Genomic DNA, 22,770 nt, shown 5'->3' on the forward strand with positions numbered 1-22,770 from the left:
GCCGAGCTCTTGGTGGCTTTGCATCTTATAGACCCGAGTAAGGCGGATATCATGTACATTATCAAGGCCACGGCGCTGTGCTTCGCAGAGAAACAGACGTATACACAAGATGTAAGTAGAACATATTCGTTCTTGTAGTATTTAATTTGTTTTATAAATGATGCGATTTCTTCGATATTTTAGTTTTGAGTTGTATTTATGCGAATTGGTGTTTTATGCAATTGACTTAAGAACTGAAATTGTATTTACAATGTTGTGTGGTCAAGCTGGCTCAATATTCAGAAAGTGGTTTGTCGAAAAAGTAGCGTAGTAACGTGTTTTTAAGCCTATATATCAGGATTTTGTTCAAGCCAAACATATTTATTTATTTCGTTAATTTGTTCTACACCTACACCACTTTTTCCATGGAAAGCTAAACTAAGATAAAATACTCAATACTTCATTGCTTCCATAGCATACATCTTTTAAGATTTATTTATGATTTTCTCTCCATACAGGTACTATCAGCAGTATTACAAAGGTTATCAGAGGAGCCAGAAGTCCCCGTTCTGATGATGCGGACGGTGTTGCAAGCTTTAACACTATATCCCTCTATGGGGCCTCTCGTACTCAATATACTGCAGCTGCTTATGGAGAAAGAGGTTTGAATTGTGTATAATTAAAGTAGGGTAATTCGAAGTCTCTCTTGATTAAATTAGATCTCAGGAGAGGGGCGAGGAGGGTATTGAAACCAGATTAACTCAATTTATGCCATGTAATGTGTTTAATAGTAAAAACTTTCGCTCTCTACAACTTTTGAAAGGGTTTGGGCGACGAATATAAAACAAATTAAATTCGCTTAATTTATTTGCCACGGACAAAAAGACATCGTACGGGTGGTGCGGTATATTGCCCGTGCGATATATAACTTGCTGGAATGAATATTTTCTGTTCTACTTTTATTTATAACTTAAATATCTAATATTGGTTTTGTGTTGCCCCGTAGGTTTGGACGAACAAAGTAGTGTGGGAGGGCTGGGTGAAGTGCTGCCTGCGGCTGGCGCCTATGTCGGGCGCGCTGCTGGCGGGGCTGGGGCGGCGCGCGCTGGCGGCGGCGGGCGGCGTGCCCGGCCTGCTGGCGGCCCTGCGCGCGCACGTGGCCGCGCTGCCGCCGCGCGCCGCCGCGCAGCTGCCCGCGGACGTGCGCGCGCTCTGCCAGGTCAGTAGTGTGGGAGGGCTGGGTGAAGTGCTGCCTGCGGCTGGCGCCTATGTCGGGCGCGCTGCTGGCGGGGCTGGGGCGGCGCGCGCTGGCGGCGGCGGGCGGCGTGCCCGGCCTGCTGGCGGCCCTGCGCGCGCACGTGGCCGCGCTGCCCGCCGCGCGCCGCCGCGCAGCTGCCCGCGGACGTGCGCGCGCTCTGCCAGGTCAGTAGTGTGGGAGGGCTGGGTGAAGTGCTGCCTGCGGCTGGCGCCTATGTCGGGCGCGCTGCTGGCGGGGCTGGGGCGGCGCGCGCTGGCGGCGGCGGGCGGCGTGCCCGGCCTGCTGGCGGCCCTGCGCGCGCACGTGGCCGCGCTGCCGCCGCGCGCCGCCGCGCAGCTGCCCGCGGACGTGCGCGCGCTCTGCCAGGTCAGTAGTGTGGGAGGGCTCGGTGAAGTGCTGCCTGCGGCTGGCGCCTATGTCGGGCGCGCTGCTGGCGGGGCTGGGGCGGCGCGCGCTGGCGGCGGCGGGCGGCGTGCCCGGCCTGCTGGCGGCCCTGCGCGCGCACGTGGCCGCGCTGCCGCCGCGCGCCGCCGCGCAGCTGCCCGCGGACGTGCGCGCGCTCTGCCAGGTCACTACACTCAACGCGACGTGTCGCTTGTTCCAGCCTCGCGTAGAACAAGCAATACCTGTGTCTGGGTGTCTTTGTTCATGCGTTTTGAATGTTTATGAAATTGCCCTAAGCAGAGGTAGCCGTACAGCGTATCATTGTTTCAAAAAATTGCGGGCGCAAACAGTATATTCCGAAGTACAAATATTTATTGAGTATATAATGTAAATTTGGCAAAAATAGCTTAATTTTAAGGAATCATCAAATCGACATATTAATCCTTGCTACCTCAGCTAGCCACCAAAATCAAGAGATTCGTATAAAAATCTTGGACGCATCATGAAAATGAATCGGCTCACAGAAAACTTTCTGATGGACCAAAGATCCTTGACTAGTACTATAAAATATGGTTACAACAATAACCTCTATACTTCCAGCAGGAGCCGGTAGCATTCAGTACTCCGCCCCCGACCGCGGCGGTCCCCCAGGCGGTCCCGCCCCCAGCCGCCCCCGTCCCGCCGCCCACAGCCGTCGAACCTTTACCGCCCGGAATGGAATAGTGGTCAAACAACCTTATGTGGTATATCATGGACCTATACCTTGCCGAACCCCGCGAAAACTGAGTGAAGACAGTGTGAAATTGATAATAATGTGTAATAATGATAGATGTTATAATTTTCAGCATTTTTGGGTAACGATATTCATAAAATTGTATCGATCGTTTCCATTTATAATTTGTAATAGTTTTGTGTCGACTTTGGATTGTTCAAATCTGTTTTCTCATAGAGTGGGGGATAGTCTGAAGTAAATGCCCTAACATATTAAGCCTTTAAAAAGGGCCGGGAAACTTTGAAGATATTCCGTCAATTGAAAGAGATACAAATAATACCAGCTTATACTTCTCACGGTAGAGCAGGCCTCTTTCCATATTTTTAATTTAGACTACGAATAATTAACGAACGCCTTAATCAATTTGCCAGATAAAAAATACATTATATGTAAATTAGAATATATAATTTTGTTACGTTTAATATCCAAATATAAACCACAAGCAATAAAATGATTTGAATTACAAACGCTCATGTAAAAAGATATTTACTATGTATATTTTACGACTACGGTTTTGAAAATAAATGTAGATTTTAAGGTAATATTTTATTTTTCACTTTGCAACCCCGTTTGACCATTTTTTTTTTATGCAAACCAGTATTTTTGGTATACTGCATTATAATTTTGTGAAAACGAACAAATAATTTGTTAAAAATAAATACCCGTTCTCTTTAATTTGTAAATAATTTAGTGTTAAATTAAATACATACGGTTTTGTTTGACTTGTCTAACTGGCTAACAAGAAGAGTAATATGAGCTTTATAAATAAAAACTTAAGGTACACAATCCACTGTCATATCAATGTTTAGTGAATTTTACGTTTTATCAATATGTTTATAAGGGTTATTTTTCAATGATACTGTTAAATACAATTGATATGGTATTGGCTTAAATGAAATGCACATGGATTTCCGAAGTTAAGTTTAAATAAAACAATTTCGATAATTTTTTGGTTTATTATTTAATTAAATATTAACATACGTATACAATAATATATTATATCTTGATATCGATCCTAGTGCATAAAACTCCATACTTAAAATCTTCCCAATAGGCTTTAAGGCAGGGTTCATCTGACGGCAGGCAAAACGCCGCAACAATGAGACGCCTGCCCTGTACACGTTAATGATTGTATAAATGTAACTTGATGAGAAAGGATAAAACTTTTTATTATATTAATTTATTTTAACTTATAGCTCTCTATCTTCGGCGATATCGCGGCCAGTATGTGTTCTACCGTGTACGGGGTATCTGAAAATAAAATAGAATGTTATCAGTCAAACGAATAGTCGTAACACATTTTAAAAAGAGATTATATGACTTGTTTAGTGAGATAGACTTCTTTATGATCTAATTCGCAGACAGCGTAAAGTGCAATCAAATACATATATTTTTTAACCATGGACTTGCACTTGCGGTACCTGAAGTAACTTTACCAACTTATCCACCGAGGTCACATCCGATTTAAATATTCAATTGCTGTTTAAAATAGTGTACTTTTGGGGAAAATATATTTAAAATATAGCTGGAGTCATTATAAGACGCTACATACACTAATTAAGGGGCAAGTAAGTATAATCATTTTCTTTTAGTCAACTTATGCCAACTGCATTCAAACTTGCAGTTTGCAGTTGGATTACATTTCACATTTGGTCTGTCTGTGTAGTGTTGGTAACTTACCTACAACTACCCATTCGTTTTTAGGATACCCAAACTCTGTCCTGGCATCAGCGATTGCTTCATTGAGTGCATTTATTACGGCGACACTGAGAACTAAGGCTGGTTCACCAGTAGCTGTAAAAAGGAGATGAGTAACTTTATAAATACTTTATAAATATTATGGAAATTAGGTAAGTTTTAACTTAATTTTAATTAACCTCACCGTCGCGTCTGCTCATGATTAAGAAATCCCGATTGGTCCAAAATTAGTCTGGCGTTATTAAAATAAGCTATGCATAGAATTTACTTACACAAAATAAGATGTATTGGAAAGATATAAGTATTGGACATTTCTTTCTATTTAAATATAATAGTTCTCTCCACTCTATTGCAATCCGGTTTTCATTTTCAATATCTTGACCTACATGGATCCTAGTTATCGTGCTAGATTTAACTTGCCGATAAAACTGTCTTTTCCTCAACATGCAGGAAAATCGTCTCACTGAGTCGGCGTTCCAGTTGGTGCGTATTAACGTGGAAAATATTAAACGTACCTTTAGACCTCAAAACTCCAGCCGTATTAACAGAGTTTCTTCTAAACATGATTCTGAAGTCAACGGGAATGTCTTTAGCTCCTGGTGGCTTGTAAGTCCACGTTCGGTCTGTTAGCAGTCTGCCGGTAGACTTGTCATACTTCAACTCTTCGGAAGTCCAAAGACCTACGCCCATTATGAAGGCACCTTCGATCTAAAAAATAAAATTTGGATGTAATGATAGAGATGAATTCTATCCTTTGTGGATTTGGCCTTTTTTGTCCTGTTGATAGTGATTAAGATTAATTAAGATAGTGGGTAGTGATTATTAATGGCTTAACTGTAAATCTGAACCGCCGTATAACGTCTCGTGTGTCATGCTTCCTGTAGATTTAGCCTACAAACCCCCAAACATACAATAGACAGAAAATAGAGTTTTTGTTGTTATACTTATTGCTTGTCTCTTATGTCTATGGTACTAGTTATTTAGGCAAAAGACTTTTCAGACAGATTTCAAGCAGGTTTTGTCTCGACAAAAACTGGCACACATTAAAAAAACTATAGCGATAACTGGTCCCTTGATTTTACTCAATTTGGGTAATTAATTTCTTTTCACCCCTCCGTTAATGGGAAACTCAGTTCACGTCAAAACTTTATTGCAAGCTAGAAGTAATTAGGATCATTTTGGGGAAGAAAAAAGGTAAAACGAAGTCCATCCTACCTGTCCAACATCAATCTCTGGGCTCATGCTGACTCCAGTATCTTCGAGCAGATCAAGCCTCCTTATAACATGGTTGCCAGTCAAGACGTCCAGTTCTACTTCAGCTGCACATGCGCCATACACATTGTAGCCGACCAGCCCGTCATTGGGTGACGTCATGTAGGAAGCTTGGAGGTTTATACCTAAAGGATTGGAAGATGGGATTTATCGAAGTACTGTACTTTTTGGAAAAACTAGACGCTTATATAAAAGAAATCGCAGTTAGCAGAGCGCTGTGCACAAATGGTTGGAAAAATGTATCGCGCATCTGGTGTATTCAATTATTTTAAACAATTACTCACTTTACGTTTATATTTTGCTTTTGAAGTATTCTCGATTTCGAACAAAAAGTTTTAAAATGGAACCCTATGGGCTAATGGGCTATAAGGAACATTAAATAAGTCGTGAATAAGAATGTGTGTTACCTTTCTCGTACGCATTTTTGATGACCTCCTCCCAAGTGGGTTCATTCAGATCCTTCTTCGCTGGTTCTAACCTCTTAGTCAGATCTTCACAAGCTTTTAGTGTCGCGTACGCTACAGAATCACTAGTTAAACTTCCATTGGATGCCATAGAATTTGGAGATACGAAACTATTGGCACCCCGCACTGTGATCTTCTCTAAAGGAACTTTTAAGGAGTATGCGCACACTTGAGCTATTTTCGTGTTGATACCTTGCCCCATCTCAATACCGCCGTAGGATATGGCTATAGTCCCATCTGCTTGATACACTGATATAGTTACGGGGTAGTTCCATGAGTAACCTATAGGATAGGACATTAAGGAGATCTTCAATCCTCGTTTTTTCCAAGCATTCTGTTGATTGTAATTAGCTATTTCGGTTTTTCGGTCATTAAACTCTGTGTCCATTTTGAATGACATTATCATGTCTCTTATGACGTCATGTTTTGGTGCTAGGTTTGTAAGTCTGACGTCGACGTGGTCCTTCCCCGTTATTTGTGAGATTCGCTCCATTATATGTTCGCTGAAAGACATACCCTCCGTTGTACCTGAAACAAAATACGGTTACAAACAAATCGAGTACGTAATGTGGCGTGGGTTCAATCCACAGGACAAGCACTTGTGTGATCCATGAATGCCTAAGCTGAATCTAGGTGCCTTCATGCATGTCGTATAAGAATATTTGTGAAAACATCGCCACGTAATAACTAGTTTTAAAAATAAGAGTCACCCACATTTATTTTAATTTATCTTTATGTATTCAGCAGCCTCAAGACATTTTAAGGTTCCTGTAATACAAAGTATCTACTGTTTCAATTGTAACTTCTCACCAGGTGCCCTACACCAGGTCCCACTCGGCTTGTCAGTGAGCACGCTGTACCCGGTCACTTTGAACCGGTCGCTGCTGTAAAGGTTGGTGATTGACGTCACGATGTCTCCCGTCGAGTTGTCGTTGAAGCTACAGCCCCCGTCGGAGTAGTACGTCACGTTGAGGTACTGGATCAAGCCGTCGTTGTTTACACCACACTAGATAAAACGATAAAAACTTATCTCTGTTAAATTCTTTCGGTGAGGTACATTTTTGTAATAAGACAAGGTACCTACTCTATTCCGAGATTCAAATGAAGATTTTGTTTTATATTTGAAGTTGGTTCATTTCATTATCAAGCTTGATTTCGCTGTTCGCAATGATTGCTAGAACGGCAGTGTTTAAATGATATTCTTGAGATCAAGTTTATAAGTTCTGTGCATGGACTTTGTTTAAACCTATTTACAATATTTTTTAAATCAGATAAGTAAGTACCTCGTAGGTAAACTGGCAGTTGGAGCGTTTGCCGATAGCCCTCATGTTATGCACAATAGGCATAGTAAGCGTCGCGTTCCTGTTGAGCTTGTGAGTGACGAGTGCGCTGGCGCAGGCTATGAGTGAAGATCGCGACGCCTTGCCGCCATAGCCGCCGCCTAGACGGGAGACTTCCACAAGGACCCTGAAAATAAACAAGCTCATAAACTTAGTAGTTATATAACAACTTATATATAAATGTTATGTTCCACGAAGAGATCCACGTGTTGTGGAACACCCCGCGACCAAGTGTCAATTTTTTTAGCTTGGGAATCTCTTAGAAACAAATTTCAACTGTAGTTGGAGTGGCCCAATCATACAAAACAAGCTTGGCAGGACGTGAGCAAGTTGGTTTACTAGTCAGTGACCCTGGCTGCTAAACAATATATCAAGGGTTTGATTCCCACAAAGCCCAAAATCGGTGGAAAAGCATGGGTGCTGGTCCTGTATCTGGGTGATATAATTTCCCTGATTACCAAAAAAAAAAAATGAAAACTTTTAGATTATTACGTACTTATTTTCGTCAATATTAAGTGCTCTGGCGACTGCAACATTAATGAGATCCATCCACTGAGTAGCGGACCGCACTAAGATTCCTTCTTCAGACACGTGCGTGGAACAGCTCTGGGTCTCCATCGTGTAGTGGTACTGTGAGGGTACGGAGAAGGTGCCTGTGAACGTATGCTGGATGTCCGTGCCCTTGTCCTTTGCTTCCACGTCGACTTCTTTACGGATCTGGTAAAACATGACCAAGGCATTAAAGTATACGTCTTTCACAACTTTCATTTTAAATTTCCACAATTGTTGCAAAGCTCTTTTACCTAAGATGCAATAAAGTAGGTATTAAGTGTTGGGTATCATATTTTATGTTAGATATATTCAAACTTTAAAAGTAAGTTCTTCTAAAGATTAAGAACAAAGACGCAATTTTGAGAAACAGTGTGTCGTTTTAACTTTCAAGCTAAAGCGACCCTCACTTGCCAGAAAGTTCTCAACTCTTATATCCAGTGATAAATATGCATAAATGCAAGGTATAATAAGCTGTTATACATATTTAACGCAAGTACCTACCCTTCTATCTTTATCAGGAGCTGCCAAAGCATCTTTGATATCCAGCACAGGTTTCTCATCCTTCTTCTTGTATTTAACTTTGACCAGTTCGGCAGCAGTCAGAGCCAGACTAGCTGACGTTGCTGCCACTACTCCTATAGGCTGGCCGTGGTATAGAATGTTCTTTGACGCGAAGATTTCCTCATCTTCAACTATCCAAGGCACGGCTGTTGAAGTGAAGGAGTTTCTTCCGGGAATGTCTTTTGATGAGAAGAATGCGATGACGCCTGGAATTTTCTGTGGGCATGGGAAAAGGTTCTTCAATCTTTTGTTGTTTAAGAGTAAGAATCACTAACGAAGATTTTTAAATTCATTTAAATCTTGCTAAGAAATTATTCCAAAAGAACGATCTTGTGGGTAGGTACATAAATTTAATTTAAAGACCACACTGCAATGGAATACGAGCAAGACCTTATTACTGGTTGTCAAGAGGACAGAAAAAAATGTACCTATGAGTAAATCACTCGTCACTTATTCATTAAGCTACTACTAAACATCTTTCCTACGCTCTTACCAGAGCCGCAGTAGCATCTATCTCCAATATTTCGGCACGACACACGTCGGACAGCACGAAAGCGACGTGAACGCCGCGCGCGCCGAGATTTACATCACAAGAGTAGGTAGCCTCTCCTGCACACTGGAAATAAAAGTAAACACTGGTATAGACAGATTTTTCTTAGTATCAAATTTCTCTTTTACTTAGACAGCACTGCATTTGGCAATCTGGATCCAAAAACAAAAGACATCGAACGAAGTTACCTATTTATTTGTACCTGCCAGTCCATGAGTTCCAACTTGCTAAGCGACGAATTGAACTCAGCGCCGCAGAAAGTACTCATGTCAAGCCAGCCAACATGACAATTAAATAATTTCTGTTCTTCTCTTTACCTGGGAAAGCGCCTCCAGTTTCGGCACAGGTTGGTTGAGAGGCCACAGCGTCTTGTCAGTCTCGTAGGTCTGCGTGCCGCGGGAGATAGGTCTTGAGAGCGGGAGACCACCGGACTTGTATCGCGGGCTCGCGTCAGGATAGAGGGATAGGACTGCCTGAAAATACAATCAATATTTAAAGCACTTTTGGGAAATAGTCTTGCGGTAAAAAAGAGTAGATAATTAAATGTTACGTATCCATAGTTTAGGTTAGGCATCTTTAATACAAGCCCCTTATTTTCACTACATGACTATGAGATATACCGATATCAGATATACTTAACGACATTTTATAATCCTCCCTTGCCTGCTATATAAATGGTTTTTAGATATCCAAATTCAATTATAATTATTTTTTTCAAAATATGTTATTGCAACAATTTGTGTTACAGATAAACATTTACCTTATAAAACAAACCCAAGGCCAAGGTCTTCCTGCAAAGAGGCGATGGTTCTGGTGGGACGTCCACAGGATCTATTTCCTCGTTCAGTTTCTTTAAAGCTTTTAACAAGACTTCGTTACAGAACAAGTTCTGTCCACCGAGCAGTTTCTCAGTTTGAGATGCTCTCACGAAGGTAGAGCTGATGTTTCCGTAGACAATGTTCGCAGATTTGATCAAGTTTGCTGTATCCATTTTGAAAAGGAAACCCGCGTTGACTATTGCGTGTGCGTTTTGCGCACGAGGCATGATCTGGAAACGTAGAGATTCAAATCGTTACTTATTCATGTTTAAGGGGATGTTTAAAGTGACTGCTCGGTTACTTTAGTGAGACTATTACTGGACGTGACGTGCCTATCGGGGGATAGATACCCGCGTTGCACGAGAATTTATCTGATCCACGGACGTTCGCTCTGAGTCTGGGCGTCTTTGTTGCATGTGACTTAAATGTTTATGGAGCCCGGGACAAAAGGATTAAATTCATTACAGCTGGGTAACTAGTACTTAGTTCCAACAAAGGAATTATTTACCAACCTTATAAGTTTTAACGTGGCTGCTAGTCGATAATGGCGGTAGTTTTACATCAGATATTAATTTGTCCTTCAGGTCAGCATTCATAAAGTCTTTGATTTTCATTTCTACCTTACTTAGGTCACTGTTCACTGTAAAACATTAATAATAATTAGAAAAGGCTTTTTTTCAAGCAATATGACCAAGAAGTCTAGATAAAAAGTACTTGTAAAACATTTACGTCATTTTGAAGCAGGTCAGGTATTCAAGTTGATGAATAAAACTTACTGATAGTAACTGTTGCTCCAACAGTTTCAAATATCAAAAATAAATCTGACGGAAAGACTTTGTTTTGATTTTTTAAAGCCAAGTTGCCGCCGATTGTCCCCACCTGTAACAAAATTTTAAGTAGATTTCAACGTTTGCATATAATTCAAGTCAATTTGAATTTCAAGCAGTCAAGGATAAGCTCGTTTTCGGAATGCACATTCTCGGGTGTGCAGTTTAAGGGTTCTTTTTACCACGAGTCATCAGGCTCAACCAAATTAAATAGCGAAAAGCCTTCGGTAACCCTTCAACAGTTCATATCCCTCACGATATACTTGTCTGCCACTTAGGGATTTTTTTAACGTCTTAAAAACAATGAATACTTACATTCCGAACAGGCACATGCGCAACTAAATCCAAGTGGTTATATAGTGTTCCCAAATAGCTGAAGTCTGCATTCTTTTTGCTCCAGTCCTTGAATGTTTTCATGACGTCAGTGATTGTCATGCCAGCACCAAGGATCAGGTTTTCATCAGACTGCGTCAGTTTTAGGCTTTCGATCGATGATATGTCTATGATCGTCTTTGCTTCCACGTTTATTGGGTATACACCTGAAAAGGAATAGTTGTTGTAATCGGGATAGATTTTACTCATGTTTTATAGATTAAATAATTAAATATTTTCTTAGATTTACGCGAATGTTAGACATTGAAATGAATCTACTTTTACGGATTTTATCGCGGTTTAATATTTGATTTTATTTCCCGACGTTTCGACTCCTTTGCAGGTATCATGGTCACGGGCAGACTGAAATGGTGTTCGTCTTGACAGAAGATGTTGCTCGTTCTACTTTCATATTTTAATTAATTATTTGTGGTCCGACCTACGCAGTATGAGCTCACTGCGTCGTGATGTCTTGCAGCGCTGCTCTTGGGTTTAGCCTTGAGTTTTTGTATTATTGGGTCCCAAGTAGGTGAAATCTTCCAGCCATCTTCTCTATTGAAATTAGGGTGTTTTTTAATCTCAATAGCCTCGCGAAACAATCTAGGTAGGAATTTGGGTTCTTTAGCGAGGATCTGTGGTTGATCAAATCTAATATAATGGCTGGAGCCTTCAGCATGTTCGGCGACTGCAGACTTCGTTGCGCGGCGGTGTTTGACGTCAGCTATGTGTTCTTTTACGCTGGTCCCTATGCTTCGTTTAGTTTGACCGATGTAAGAGAGGCCGCAGGCGAAACGTCGGGGACTAAAATCAAATATTAAACCGCGATAAAATCCGTAAAAGTAGTTAAATAATTAAATTAAAATGTACCTTTGCCAGTGTTTCCTGATACAAGTCTATAATTGTCGGTACCCTCACGCGCCAATACCTAAAAACACACACAATGTATAAAATTACAAAATTCGGATCAGATTTTAATTAGCCTTATTTATAGCACTTACTGAATCATCTTTATCAACATTAATTACTTTTATTCGCAGTTTTTGTGTTGATGAAATCGATTTATTGAGGCTGTTCGACTCACCACTCAGCTGCTTTCTCGTTTTTGCTTTACGCCTTTTAGGTCTAAATCTATTAGTTGCGAGGAGCCAGTGCAGATAATTCGTATCTCATTTCCACTACTTTATAATCCATTCTTTTTTCAAATAAATACACTTTACCTTAAACACGTCTTGTACAGTATACGCCTTGAACCACTTTCCTCCCACCAATGCTAGCTCCTTCAGCGAACCTTGATTGTCTTCTATGAGGCACCACTCGTCTTCTGACCCGCTGCATTTGCGATTGCATTTCTTTGCACATTTGGTAATGTGTAGGTCTTCTAAGTCCTGAAAAATGTGCAATAAATAGCTTGTATGCTAATGACTTGATCTTTGGTCATTGTGCGAGCAAACTCAATTTCCAAGTACTCATCGAATTATGAAGTTTTCACCGCCCATTCAATGCTTTATAGAAATTCGTAAGTTCTAATGATTGGTCTATTGACGGTCAGCTCTAAAACTCTAAATTCTCAGGGCCTTTTGACACTACTTAAAGTAAGACAGGGTTACAGAAAAGCAGTTTCATGAATTCTCCTAAGAAAAATGTATGTTGCTTAAAATATGCAACGGTTTACTCATGTGTAGTAATTGGACCTGCCCGACTTATTTTGGCTGTGACTTGCATGGCTTCTTCTTCTTTGGTCACCAAAGCTACTTAGTATAATATTAATATATTTCACCTGTAATTTATCCTGCAGCTCAGGATCCGTATCAGTAGCGAAACTCTTGAAAGCGTCCAAGATAGGTCTGTAACCGGTACACCGACACATGTTACCGCCAAATGAGTTTTCCACTTGTTGCGTAGTAAGCTTCTTGTTAGACTTCTCAAGACTGGAAGAGAAGATAACATTTAACTGGAGTCTAGTTTGTTGGAAATGAGTTTTAATTATAACAACAAAACTATTCTTCTAAAATAGAATGTGAAAACTATACACAAAATGTTCGGGTTTGCTTAGGGAGCATATCACCACTTTGTTATGTAAGACTATTAAGTTCGTTGAAAGTATCTGCTTAATGCTTATAGCATGTAGCGCTCTTTCTTCAGCAGTCTTTTTTTGAGAAGTGTTAGGTGGCAATCTGGTCTATAATTCATCAATTTTCTACTTTTTTTAAAGATTCCCGTGTAAAGAAACTTAATCCTTGTGTAGGGAAATTCACAAACATTCAAGTCACATTCACGTATCGACGCCCTTTGAAGACGTTACGTAAGTGTCACTTGTTTATGTTGTTATTTAGATATTGCGAAAATTACCTGTACATATTCATAACCCAACCAGGCGTGCAGTACCCGCACTGCGTACCATTGAACATGGCGAGGCGGTTCTGTATAGAGTGGTAGCCTGTTTTCCTGTTCCCGATACCCTCCACCGTTGTGATATCCCATTCGTGGCATGATAGGACTTGGACCAGGCACTGGAAACAAAAGAATCATAGTTCAGGAAAATGTAAGCTGGAACTAAGTTCAAGACAATTGAACGCGGTTATAAAGGAACGTTGAGCATTAGGAGGACAGCAGCTACAAGCGCTATTTATAAACTTACTTTATTTAGGACTTAGAGCAATTGTAATAGGTAAAAATCAAAGAAAGAGAGTTTAATAATTTCCTTAATGTTATATTGTTCCTATGAATCCATATTTCGTTTTGCATAGAACTTTAGATCATAAAATGCTGTTACTCATTTAAATCTCCATTCGTTTTGCGGCAAAGCCCATAGTAAGGCGAAATTTTTGTATTGAAGTTGGCTCTCCTTTTTACTATTATGATTGATGGTTGTGTCATCGATAGTTTACAAGTTTTAGATTCCCAGTTAATTGTCAATTCACTCTTACATCTTGGGACTTAAACTCTGATCACGTTTTTTGTTAATCTGTTTGCTTGCAATTGTTTTTTTACACCAAAGACCGTTTTCTGTTATTTGTTTTTTAGAAAGTGACAGATTGGAAAGTAACATCTACAGGGCCGTTATAACACCTAAAGAATAGAATTGTTAAAGATGTGGAAGAAAGATGCCGTTTTACACCTTGTAGAATACCTAGTGGACAAAACATAGCCAGACCAATAAACACCTATTTGTCTATGTAAGTAATATGCACGCCATTTTGTGAAAATGCCCGTGAAACTATAAGAAGTATATTATGGACCTTGACATTGTAATATTAAAGACCGCAAAAAAACCGAGACTGGTAGATTCTATTGAGAAACCCTTGGCAAAGTTCCAGTTCTTACAACAAAGAGCTGCTTGACTCTCTAAAGTAGCGTTTTTATTGAATTCCAACAACGTATGAATAGCCGATAGAACTTATAATAAGGAATCCAAAAATCAAAATGAACTACGATTTATTTAGTTAACAATTTTTCTCCCGCGGCTTCCGAATGCATTTCAGTTTTATCTGACAACTCTTAAATACCCATCTCCTAACGAAATTAATTAAAAAGTAAAAAAAACTTTGAAATTATTAACTAACATACATGCAATCGAAAACACAGACAAACTGTCGCCTTAAAATTAGTCTGATCCTCGTAAATTAAACGAAAAACAAAACGAAAATCGAAACCGCGAAATGCAAAACACGTAAAAGAATTTTTAAGTATACCTATTTACCTTTAAGTTTCTTGATGACATGGGATACAGCAAAAGGATTGCATTCGAATAACGAGTGAAGTGGGATAAACCCAGTTGTCAAGTAAGTTATAAAACGTATAGACATGTTATTGACCTTAGCAAGTCAACGACCTTCCGATGTTCTAAACGAGAACCTGGCTGAGTATTGAGTATAATAGAGTTGCGCAATATTTGACGTAAAGACAAATATTATAAAAATGTGTTTACCGGCTAAGATACTTATGATAAGATTGCTTTACAGGCGGACAGCCTTAGCTGATACTTTCCATTTTTGTTTTTATTGGCTTTGTGAAACACTGGTACCTAATTTCATCCGGTTGGATTGGAAGCCGGCCCAAACATAGGTGGGAAAGGCTAGGATGATGATGGTCGCTATTGCTATTCAAATAAAATCAAAGTAAAGTCTTCGATTGCCATCCCATCACCCATGTAGCCCTGCAGCAGTCTAAAACAAGAACACATTTGGAAACTCCGTTCATGTATGACATCAAACAAAACCCTATCTATCATGCATCAAAACTTCCTTTATCAGTTAGTTAAAGACTCTAAAAAGATCCAACCTTTGTAGAGACCAAAACGCCTTCCAAACAAAAATCATGACTTTAATACTATTCAGCCTATAATAACAATAAATAAATAAATAATAAATGCGGACAACATCACATACATTGTTCTGAACCCAAAGTAAGTTGCGAAAGCACTTGTGTTATGGAATTCAGATACAACGAAGGTACCACAAACACCCAGAACCGAGACAATGTAGAAATTGGAATTTTTACATTGACCCGACCGGGGATCGAACCTGGGACCTCAGAGCTAGCGACACCTTGAAACCGGTACGTACGCCACTCGACCACAGTTCTACTGTAACAATACATACATCACTGATTTTGTTTACTCTAAGGTACGTCACATCGAGCTGATGTTTATACAATGGACAATACGTATCGTTGTGTGATTTCCCAGTCATCGATACGAACCTTGATCTCCTCACACTAATTAGTAGATTCACGTGTTACTCGTTCCATTAAGTATAAACTAATAGTAATACAACAAGAACTATTCTTGGTAAGTAAAGTTATAATTATAATTTCTGTATCCGTTTCTCATTGCCACTTGAAAATGGCAAACTTTTGGGTGAATTTCAACAGGTCCAATAAAATCTTCATTTCCGTGGATTTTTTATTCTTCAACTTTAGAACAAGAAAAAATAGTGTTTACTCAAGTTTTTGATCAGATATGCAGTTTTGCTTAATATCTAGAAGATAGCTTAAAAAACTAACGAGATACACAAGATTGAAAATTCCTTGCCACGGCGATGAAACATGCATGCACGGCAATGAAACATGCGTCCATGGCAATGAAATGTTATTACTCGTATAGAGTACAAGAATTTTTAAATGATAAAGTTAATAATTGAAACAAAAATAAATACTATTAATTTATACGCAATAATATGTTAAAATCCAGTAACACATGATATTATTTTTATAATATAACTATAAATAGATACATCCCTGTCCAGTGGCGATGAAAACATAAGTCATGGAAATGAAACACGTGGCCACGGCAATGAAAGGAAACTGTTTTACAAGGCACGGCGATGATGTTTTTTTCATTCCCGTGTATTTTTACCATAGCAAATTTTGTCCACGGAAACCACGGCAATGAAAGCAAGGCGATGAAAATCAAGGGATATAATTTAAAAATATTAAATAATCATGATTTATTTAATCAATGTGATCGTTTTTTCACATTTACAAATATTAAGCTACCATAAAAAATATAAATCTTCAAAATATTTGCTCACTGTCAACTACCCTATTTTTGGGTCCGGGAAATTCACCCTTTTAATAATTTCAAAATACTAAAAGAGTACTTAACGCGGTAATTAATTCGCTATTAGAATTCTTTCCGTATTAGTCAATTGCTTTATCACCGCCACCAAAAATGAGTTACAATAATACGAGTATGTAATATTCTAAATTACTAATGGTTCCGTCGTTTAAACAGTAACCATGTGTCTTTTAAATTATAGTTCATTAAAGGAACGCAGTGGTGCAATATCTAACGATTACTATTTTGTACAAAATGAATTCGATTTGGGTTGTTTTCCAGGAGCTGTCATTGTTTTGGGAGAAGACCAGGCCTTCTACCATAATATCTCTAGTGCTAGTTAAGTGTTAGGTGGTATTCGTTAGTTATCTTGTTGATCCTGGTGTATAGAAGTTCAAATACGACTTTACGACTGTCATGCTAGTTCCTAGGAACGATGAGCGACATACTGAACGGGAATATGCAGATTGTCTGTACTATTTCAATTGATTGAATAATTGGTTGTAAGTCAAGAGGAGGGGAATTTATCGCACCAGTGGAACCTCTGCGACACCAAATAACTACTCGTGTGTAAAGAATGAAACATATTAGTATTCTCGGATGTTTATTTCGACTCTGAATTGCTCTATACTGAATAATTTATTATCTACTCCAGTAATCAGTAAAGCTTGTAAAAATGGTGAGTATACAATCGCGGACAGAGAGCTGTTTACGGGCTTATACGACAGTAACAATACTGATTTAGGAGGTGGTGATTGCCCACAACACAAAGGCTATAAAGTCGCTACAATTTATGGATTGACAGGTCAATAAAGAATAATGCCATTCTCATACATTTGAATATATACATTACTTTAAAAGATTCCGTCTAAATCGGATCTCTATTACTAAGGCATTGCTGTTTCTTAGTCACCAAGCTGTATCTTATGAACCGTGAGAGCAAGAAAGTTGAAATCTTCACACAGGATATTGTATTTCTGCTGCATAAATATAGAGATTGAGAAATGGATGCTACTTTCATCAATTTTTACGGGGCCCTCAGCGTTGACTCGGATGTGACCGGTTTTATTTAGCCTAAGGTTTTTAGTAACAAGATCTACCATTTTGGCACCATGTAACTATTTATTTGTATCCAATCCTGTACTCATGCGGTGTGCAATAAAGAATATTCCATTCAATTCTAAGGTTATTTTAAAAAAAATCGGCGCTCTTAGGAACTTATCAATATACTTACGGAGTTGACAGCGAACACATGTTTCTCCTTAGTAACGGGGTGCACTTGTGAGACGGACACGACGCATGCGCCGCAGCCACCCTCGTGGCACATCGCTTTCGTGCCATACAGCTGCAGGTGGCCCCGGAGGTACTCGTTCAAACTCGTCTGCGCACTCACATCTGTTCCAGCTGAAACAAGCAACAGATTAATATAGATTATTTACTCTCCATTTTTTTGCCAACACCATAATTGTAAATTCATTATCGTGTTCGTATCAGTCACTGTGAATACACTGAATATCCAATTATTGTGTTGGAAAAATGCTTAGGGTAATACGAATAATGTTTAATTTCATCTAATTTCCATTCAAGATCATCACCATCATCATCATCAGCACATATCTGTCCACTGCTGGATATATGCCTCCTCAATCTCTCCATCATCGGCAATAGTAAATAGCAGAGTTAGGGCCCTAATCCCATCGTGTGTTACCGTTGAGTAATCAGTAAAAGTATTCTTTGTATATTTATGGAACTTTCAATGTGTGGATAAAGGTATCTTTTACTCGGACTCCAGCCTGTTCTGTCTTGAGCGAATTCACACTGGTTTCCTTAAGAGTTCCATATCACCCCATCACCAAAAAACTCTTCGTTTGCTGGACGACTTCAGTCCTAACCAGTCTTTCGGGCCTGGTCCTTACATAGGGACAAAGGACCAACACGCGGAGGCCTTGTTAAGAACTAGTTATTAGAATAACTTATCAAAGTTTTAGCGAGCTATTGTGAAGTTTATTGACATTTATTGTTCGTCAATTTTCTCATAGCACAGTAATTATAAAAGTATATGTGTATTTATATGTAAGTACTGTGGGATTCGCTATATAATTATATTATTACAAGATGACGTAAAAAACGGCCGGTATGAACATGGCTGTAATTAAAATATTTACGCATCACAATAAGTTTTTGATTTTATCTCATTGTAGATCCGTTTCAAGAGGAGTAATTATTTCATAGTCGTTTAAGAAATATGTTTTAATAAATTGTTTATTAATTAATTTACAAAACGAGATGTTCTTGAATTAATGACAGGCATACACAGGCTAAGAAGTTTATTGTATTTTATCAAGAAAAGTACTTAATTTGAACCTGAACCGACGACGACGCTAGAGTCGATCCACAGTGAAAATATAACATAAAACTGCAGTTTTTCGAATTCCATAAATCGTAGTTATCTTGAATTCGTTAGTCTATAAATAAAACCGTTATCAACTGCACGTGTGAGTGGCGATATGATAAAACAAAAATAATAACTCGATGTAGTCATAATATGATGCTTACATAATTTGTATTTACAAACAAGACAACTTCACAAAATGCAGTGCCTGTGTCATGACATTCCCTCAAACCAGTAGCCAAGAGACATTAATTTCTACAATCTTTAACGTCAATAGAAGACGGTAGAATGTATGGAGATGAAAGGCCAAGGTCACGTGACTTATTAAAACCAAATTTCGTTTCCATACACTAACATTAAAATGCGAAAGCATATATTATGAGTGTGTCAAATCCCTATTCGCGCTGAAACGGCAAAACCGATTTCGATGGCATATGGGGTTAATAATGCATAAGCTATTTTTATTGGACATTGTTAAAGTAGGATTTTTTTCATGCTGCTATAACCGACATTCAGGCTGGCGAAACCACGGTTATTATTCCTTCTAAAGTTCAAACAACTACGTAGAATATTTGATATTTACGAAGATACCAAAATCGAACAATCGTATTTAAATAAAAATTGGTGATATTCACATTAATCACGGATTTCAAAAAATAATAATTAGACATTAGTTCTCTACAAAAGGGACACATTGAAACTTGAATATAACAGTATAGAATAAGCACAATCTTTGATGCATAATTTACTAAGATACGCGCAATAGACGACTGGTCAGACCACTTTACTTCAATTGCAATGGTAATGACGACGGAAACAGATTTTCTCTCCGTCGCGTCGCCTTGAGGCCATGACCGAGACTTCTAGAAGAATCTTTGATGACATGTTTATCTTAGCTTTTTAGTACTTGGAGACTTAATACTGTTCATTTTATAGATTTTAGAGAGGGTAATAAATGGTTGGAGCTTTAGGGCTAAGATATAACGGCACAAGTTGATCGAGCAAAGTTTAAGCTACGCTTGAAACGGTCGGTCCGTTAATGGCTGACCAACAATGCCATAACGATTTCGTGTTTCGGAAGACACGTTAAATTGTGTGCTGGTATTCATACATCTTTGACAGTCGTTGGGGATAGTCAGAAAGCTAAGTAACCAAGTCTGACTCAGGGGTATCGTGTTGCTCAAGTAGAAGGTGTGAAGGGGTCAGTTAGGCAGTCGTTCTTGTTATACACTGGTACTTGGCTGCATCCAGTTAGACTTGAGGCTGACCCCAAAATACTTGGGAAAAGGCTAGGATGATGATGGTAATGTTTAGTGGAGCAATATAAGTAGATTAAATTCTTTGTCAATGATTTATGTTTTCGAGATAGATTCAGTGCAGATGCAGTTAGCTTAAGCACCAACGACTGCTTTTTGGGATATGGAGTTTTCTGGAGTTGGTTGGGAATGTGCAATGCAAACAGCAAGACATGACATAGAAAAGCATACAATGTGTGTCGGCTAAAGGTTTATTTTATAAGAAAAATGGCTTATTTTGTAGGAAAGTTACTGGCAGACTCGTTGGTTTTTTTTTCTCCGATGTATGGAGTGAATGACTTATACCCCATCTGTATGGGCACTTTAAAAGGTAAACAACCATTTTTCAAATGCAAACATTATGTTAAGTACAAAAATGAATGACCATTTCTGTGGTATATTTGATTTGGTAATCTTTATTGATATTTTGTTTTTACATGTGTTTAATTTAAAACTTAGTTTATAAATGAAAAAACACATCAAGATTTTTAACCTTTTTTTTTTAAAGTAAGCACGTAATTAATAAGTAAATTTTTATATGTACTTCTTTATTTTCATGATTAATTCTTCTTTCTTCATACCTCTTTTAATGTACATTTTACTTTATTACATTAGAGGCTAAGAATAGTCCCACATTTTCATGCTATTTACTATTTGCTTTTTATATCACCAAATTAGATATTTTGAAGTTTAAAATTAATGAAATTGATCTTAATTCGATAAATTAAAGCTTCGTGTGACCCGTTGAAATTCCTGTGAAACTACGTAATAACACTCTACATAATGAGTATAACTAATTGTTATGTGTATCGTATACAGTAGGTACAGAGTGTACTTACAGTAATGTGTTTAAGACTTAATTGCTTGTCGGCTTCATCTAGTTTACTATAAGGGCTTGTTTTTTATTGTGTACTCGACTATTAGGAACATATATTATACTCTTTCTGTCGGTTTTTAATACGACCCCCATCGTAAGAAATTTAAGCTTTGTGTCGCGGGGAGTTTTAAAAACATTCAAGTCACATGCACAAAGTCAGCCAGATTCAGCAGAAGTATTCGTGGATCTCAAAAATGCTTGTTAAACGCGGGTATCGATCCCGTGACATGTCGCTCACAGCCGTTTTGGCGTGGTTACCTCAACCACTCGGCTAACCGTGCAGTCCAATGTCAAATTAATATGAATTGCATAATTTGATTCTTATGATTAGTTATCCACTTGACTTACTTTAATTATATTAAGTAACACTCAAATAATTTCAATTGTTTAGTTTAGTATAGATATTTAATTGCGGCTAATTAGCTGTTTACTTAACACTCACCTAATTAGTAGTTAATTAGGTGTAGTAGTGTTTTTATATATTATAATGTTGAAGCAACAAAAAAGGGTCGTTAGTTTTTTGTCTATGAATTCAAAGCATGTTGTGATGTTTTTTTATTTTAAGTTTGAAGTGTTATTATCATAATAAAAAATGTACGTTTAACTTTATCAACGTAATATTTTCTGCTCAAGTATTATTGACATTAAATAAATATTAAAAACTCCTTAGGTATTGTTGTTAGCTTTTGTTTCTGGCTTTGTCCGTGTGGATGTTGGTTATCGTAATAAAAGGTTACATTCTTTCTTAGAGTTAAAGCTATGTCCTGCTTAATTTTATCAAAATCGTTTAAGCGGTTTTAGGAGCTTATTTAAAATGTATTGTTTGTTTACATAAATAAAGAGATTCCACTATAATTCAAAGACAGCAGCTACAAGGGCAGGGGTAAGCAATTCCATTAAAATCGAAAGAATGGGGGACGAGACAAAAAAACGGCATGAGAGATTTAAAGGGAAAGACAGTCAGTCAATGGTTTACAAAAAAAGATTGTACAAGAAAGAGATCTATATCTTTTATTGCGTGTTTATTAAGCAGGTTCTTCATTCGACATACTTCGCCACCACCCTCAAACTACATAAGTACTTAGCTACGCCAATGCCAAATAAACAAATTATTATAACTCACACAGAGAATAATGATCTCCGTTCACAGTAAAGTTTATTCTATCCATGGCAACACGATAACATCACAATCACTAAAAGTTTGATGCGCTGCGCACGCGCAGGTCTGTCGCGCGCGGTGTCCCTGCGCACACTACCGGACTACCGGCCGACAAGATAATCATTATCATAAAGATAGATTTGTTTGTATAGCATTGTATATCACGCATAATGCTTATATTTGTATGTATTTGAAGCAATAAATAAATATTTTTAAGTTGCTAAATCCGCTATGTGTGTTGCTGCGATGCAGGTTTGATTCCCGCGTATGACAAGTATTTTGTGTGATACGCGAATGCTTGTTCTTGGCATGTGTGCATGTGACCTGAATGTTTGTGTCACGCGAAACCGCTACTAAGCCCATCTTTAAATCTTTTTGTACAGAATCCTCAGTTTTTTCTCTAAGAATTGATGATAGGCGCCAAGGAATAAAGGAATATTATGTAAGTAGTTTTCAATGTCATCTTTCTTTCTCCAATTATATTGGAGGAAAAGGTGTTTAATATTAAATTATGTATATGGGCCAGTGAAACAAATGACCAAACAATATAAGGTACCTAGTAGTAGTTTAAATGCGTGCGTCGATTACAATAGCAGAGTGGATGTAGGCCCGTGTCAATGATATATTTCTCTGCAACTAGAAG

At 38.4% G+C, this 22,770-nt stretch overlaps 2 protein-coding genes and 1 long non-coding RNA gene across 3 annotated transcripts; 2 read left to right on the forward strand and 1 right to left on the reverse strand.

Moving 5' to 3' along the window:
- Positions 1-6: 6 nt before the first annotated feature.
- On the forward strand, positions 7-1,409 carry LOC113506578 (symplekin-like). Its single transcript, XM_026889414.1, has 4 exons — positions 7-111; positions 498-641; positions 986-1,018; positions 1,221-1,409. The coding sequence occupies exons 1-4, from the start codon at positions 52-54 to the stop codon at positions 1,407-1,409; spliced, it is 426 nt and encodes a 141-aa protein (XP_026745215.1). The 5' UTR covers positions 7-51.
- A 350-nt stretch (positions 1,410-1,759) lies between these two features.
- On the forward strand, positions 1,760-2,937 carry LOC113506577. The gene is made up of 2 exons (XR_003401740.1): positions 1,760-1,805; positions 2,222-2,937. It is a non-coding gene; the product is annotated as an uncharacterized LOC113506577 (long non-coding RNA).
- Positions 2,938-3,350: 413 nt separating this feature from the next.
- On the reverse strand, positions 3,351-22,284 carry LOC113506576 (xanthine dehydrogenase-like). The gene is made up of 21 exons (XM_026889413.1): positions 22,092-22,284; positions 17,639-17,808; positions 13,197-13,357; positions 12,625-12,775; positions 12,065-12,232; positions 11,715-11,772; positions 10,791-11,014; positions 10,425-10,527; positions 10,161-10,288; positions 9,591-9,878; positions 9,148-9,303; positions 8,774-8,896; positions 8,221-8,496; positions 7,664-7,884; positions 7,111-7,294; positions 6,638-6,833; positions 5,771-6,355; positions 5,307-5,488; positions 4,607-4,799; positions 4,074-4,187; positions 3,351-3,644 (listed from the first exon to the last, which is right to left on the reverse strand). Exons 1-21 carry the CDS (start codon positions 22,135-22,137, stop codon positions 3,574-3,576), a joined length of 3,798 nt encoding a protein of 1,265 aa, XP_026745214.1. The 5' UTR covers positions 22,138-22,284; the 3' UTR covers positions 3,351-3,573.
- Between the last annotated feature and the right edge of the window lie 486 nt (positions 22,285-22,770).

Source organism: Trichoplusia ni (genome assembly GCF_003590095.1).
Source record: "Trichoplusia ni isolate ovarian cell line Hi5 chromosome 20 unlocalized genomic scaffold, tn1 tig00001154_group19, whole genome shotgun sequence".
Classification (NCBI taxonomy): domain Eukaryota; kingdom Metazoa; phylum Arthropoda; class Insecta; order Lepidoptera; family Noctuidae; genus Trichoplusia; species Trichoplusia ni.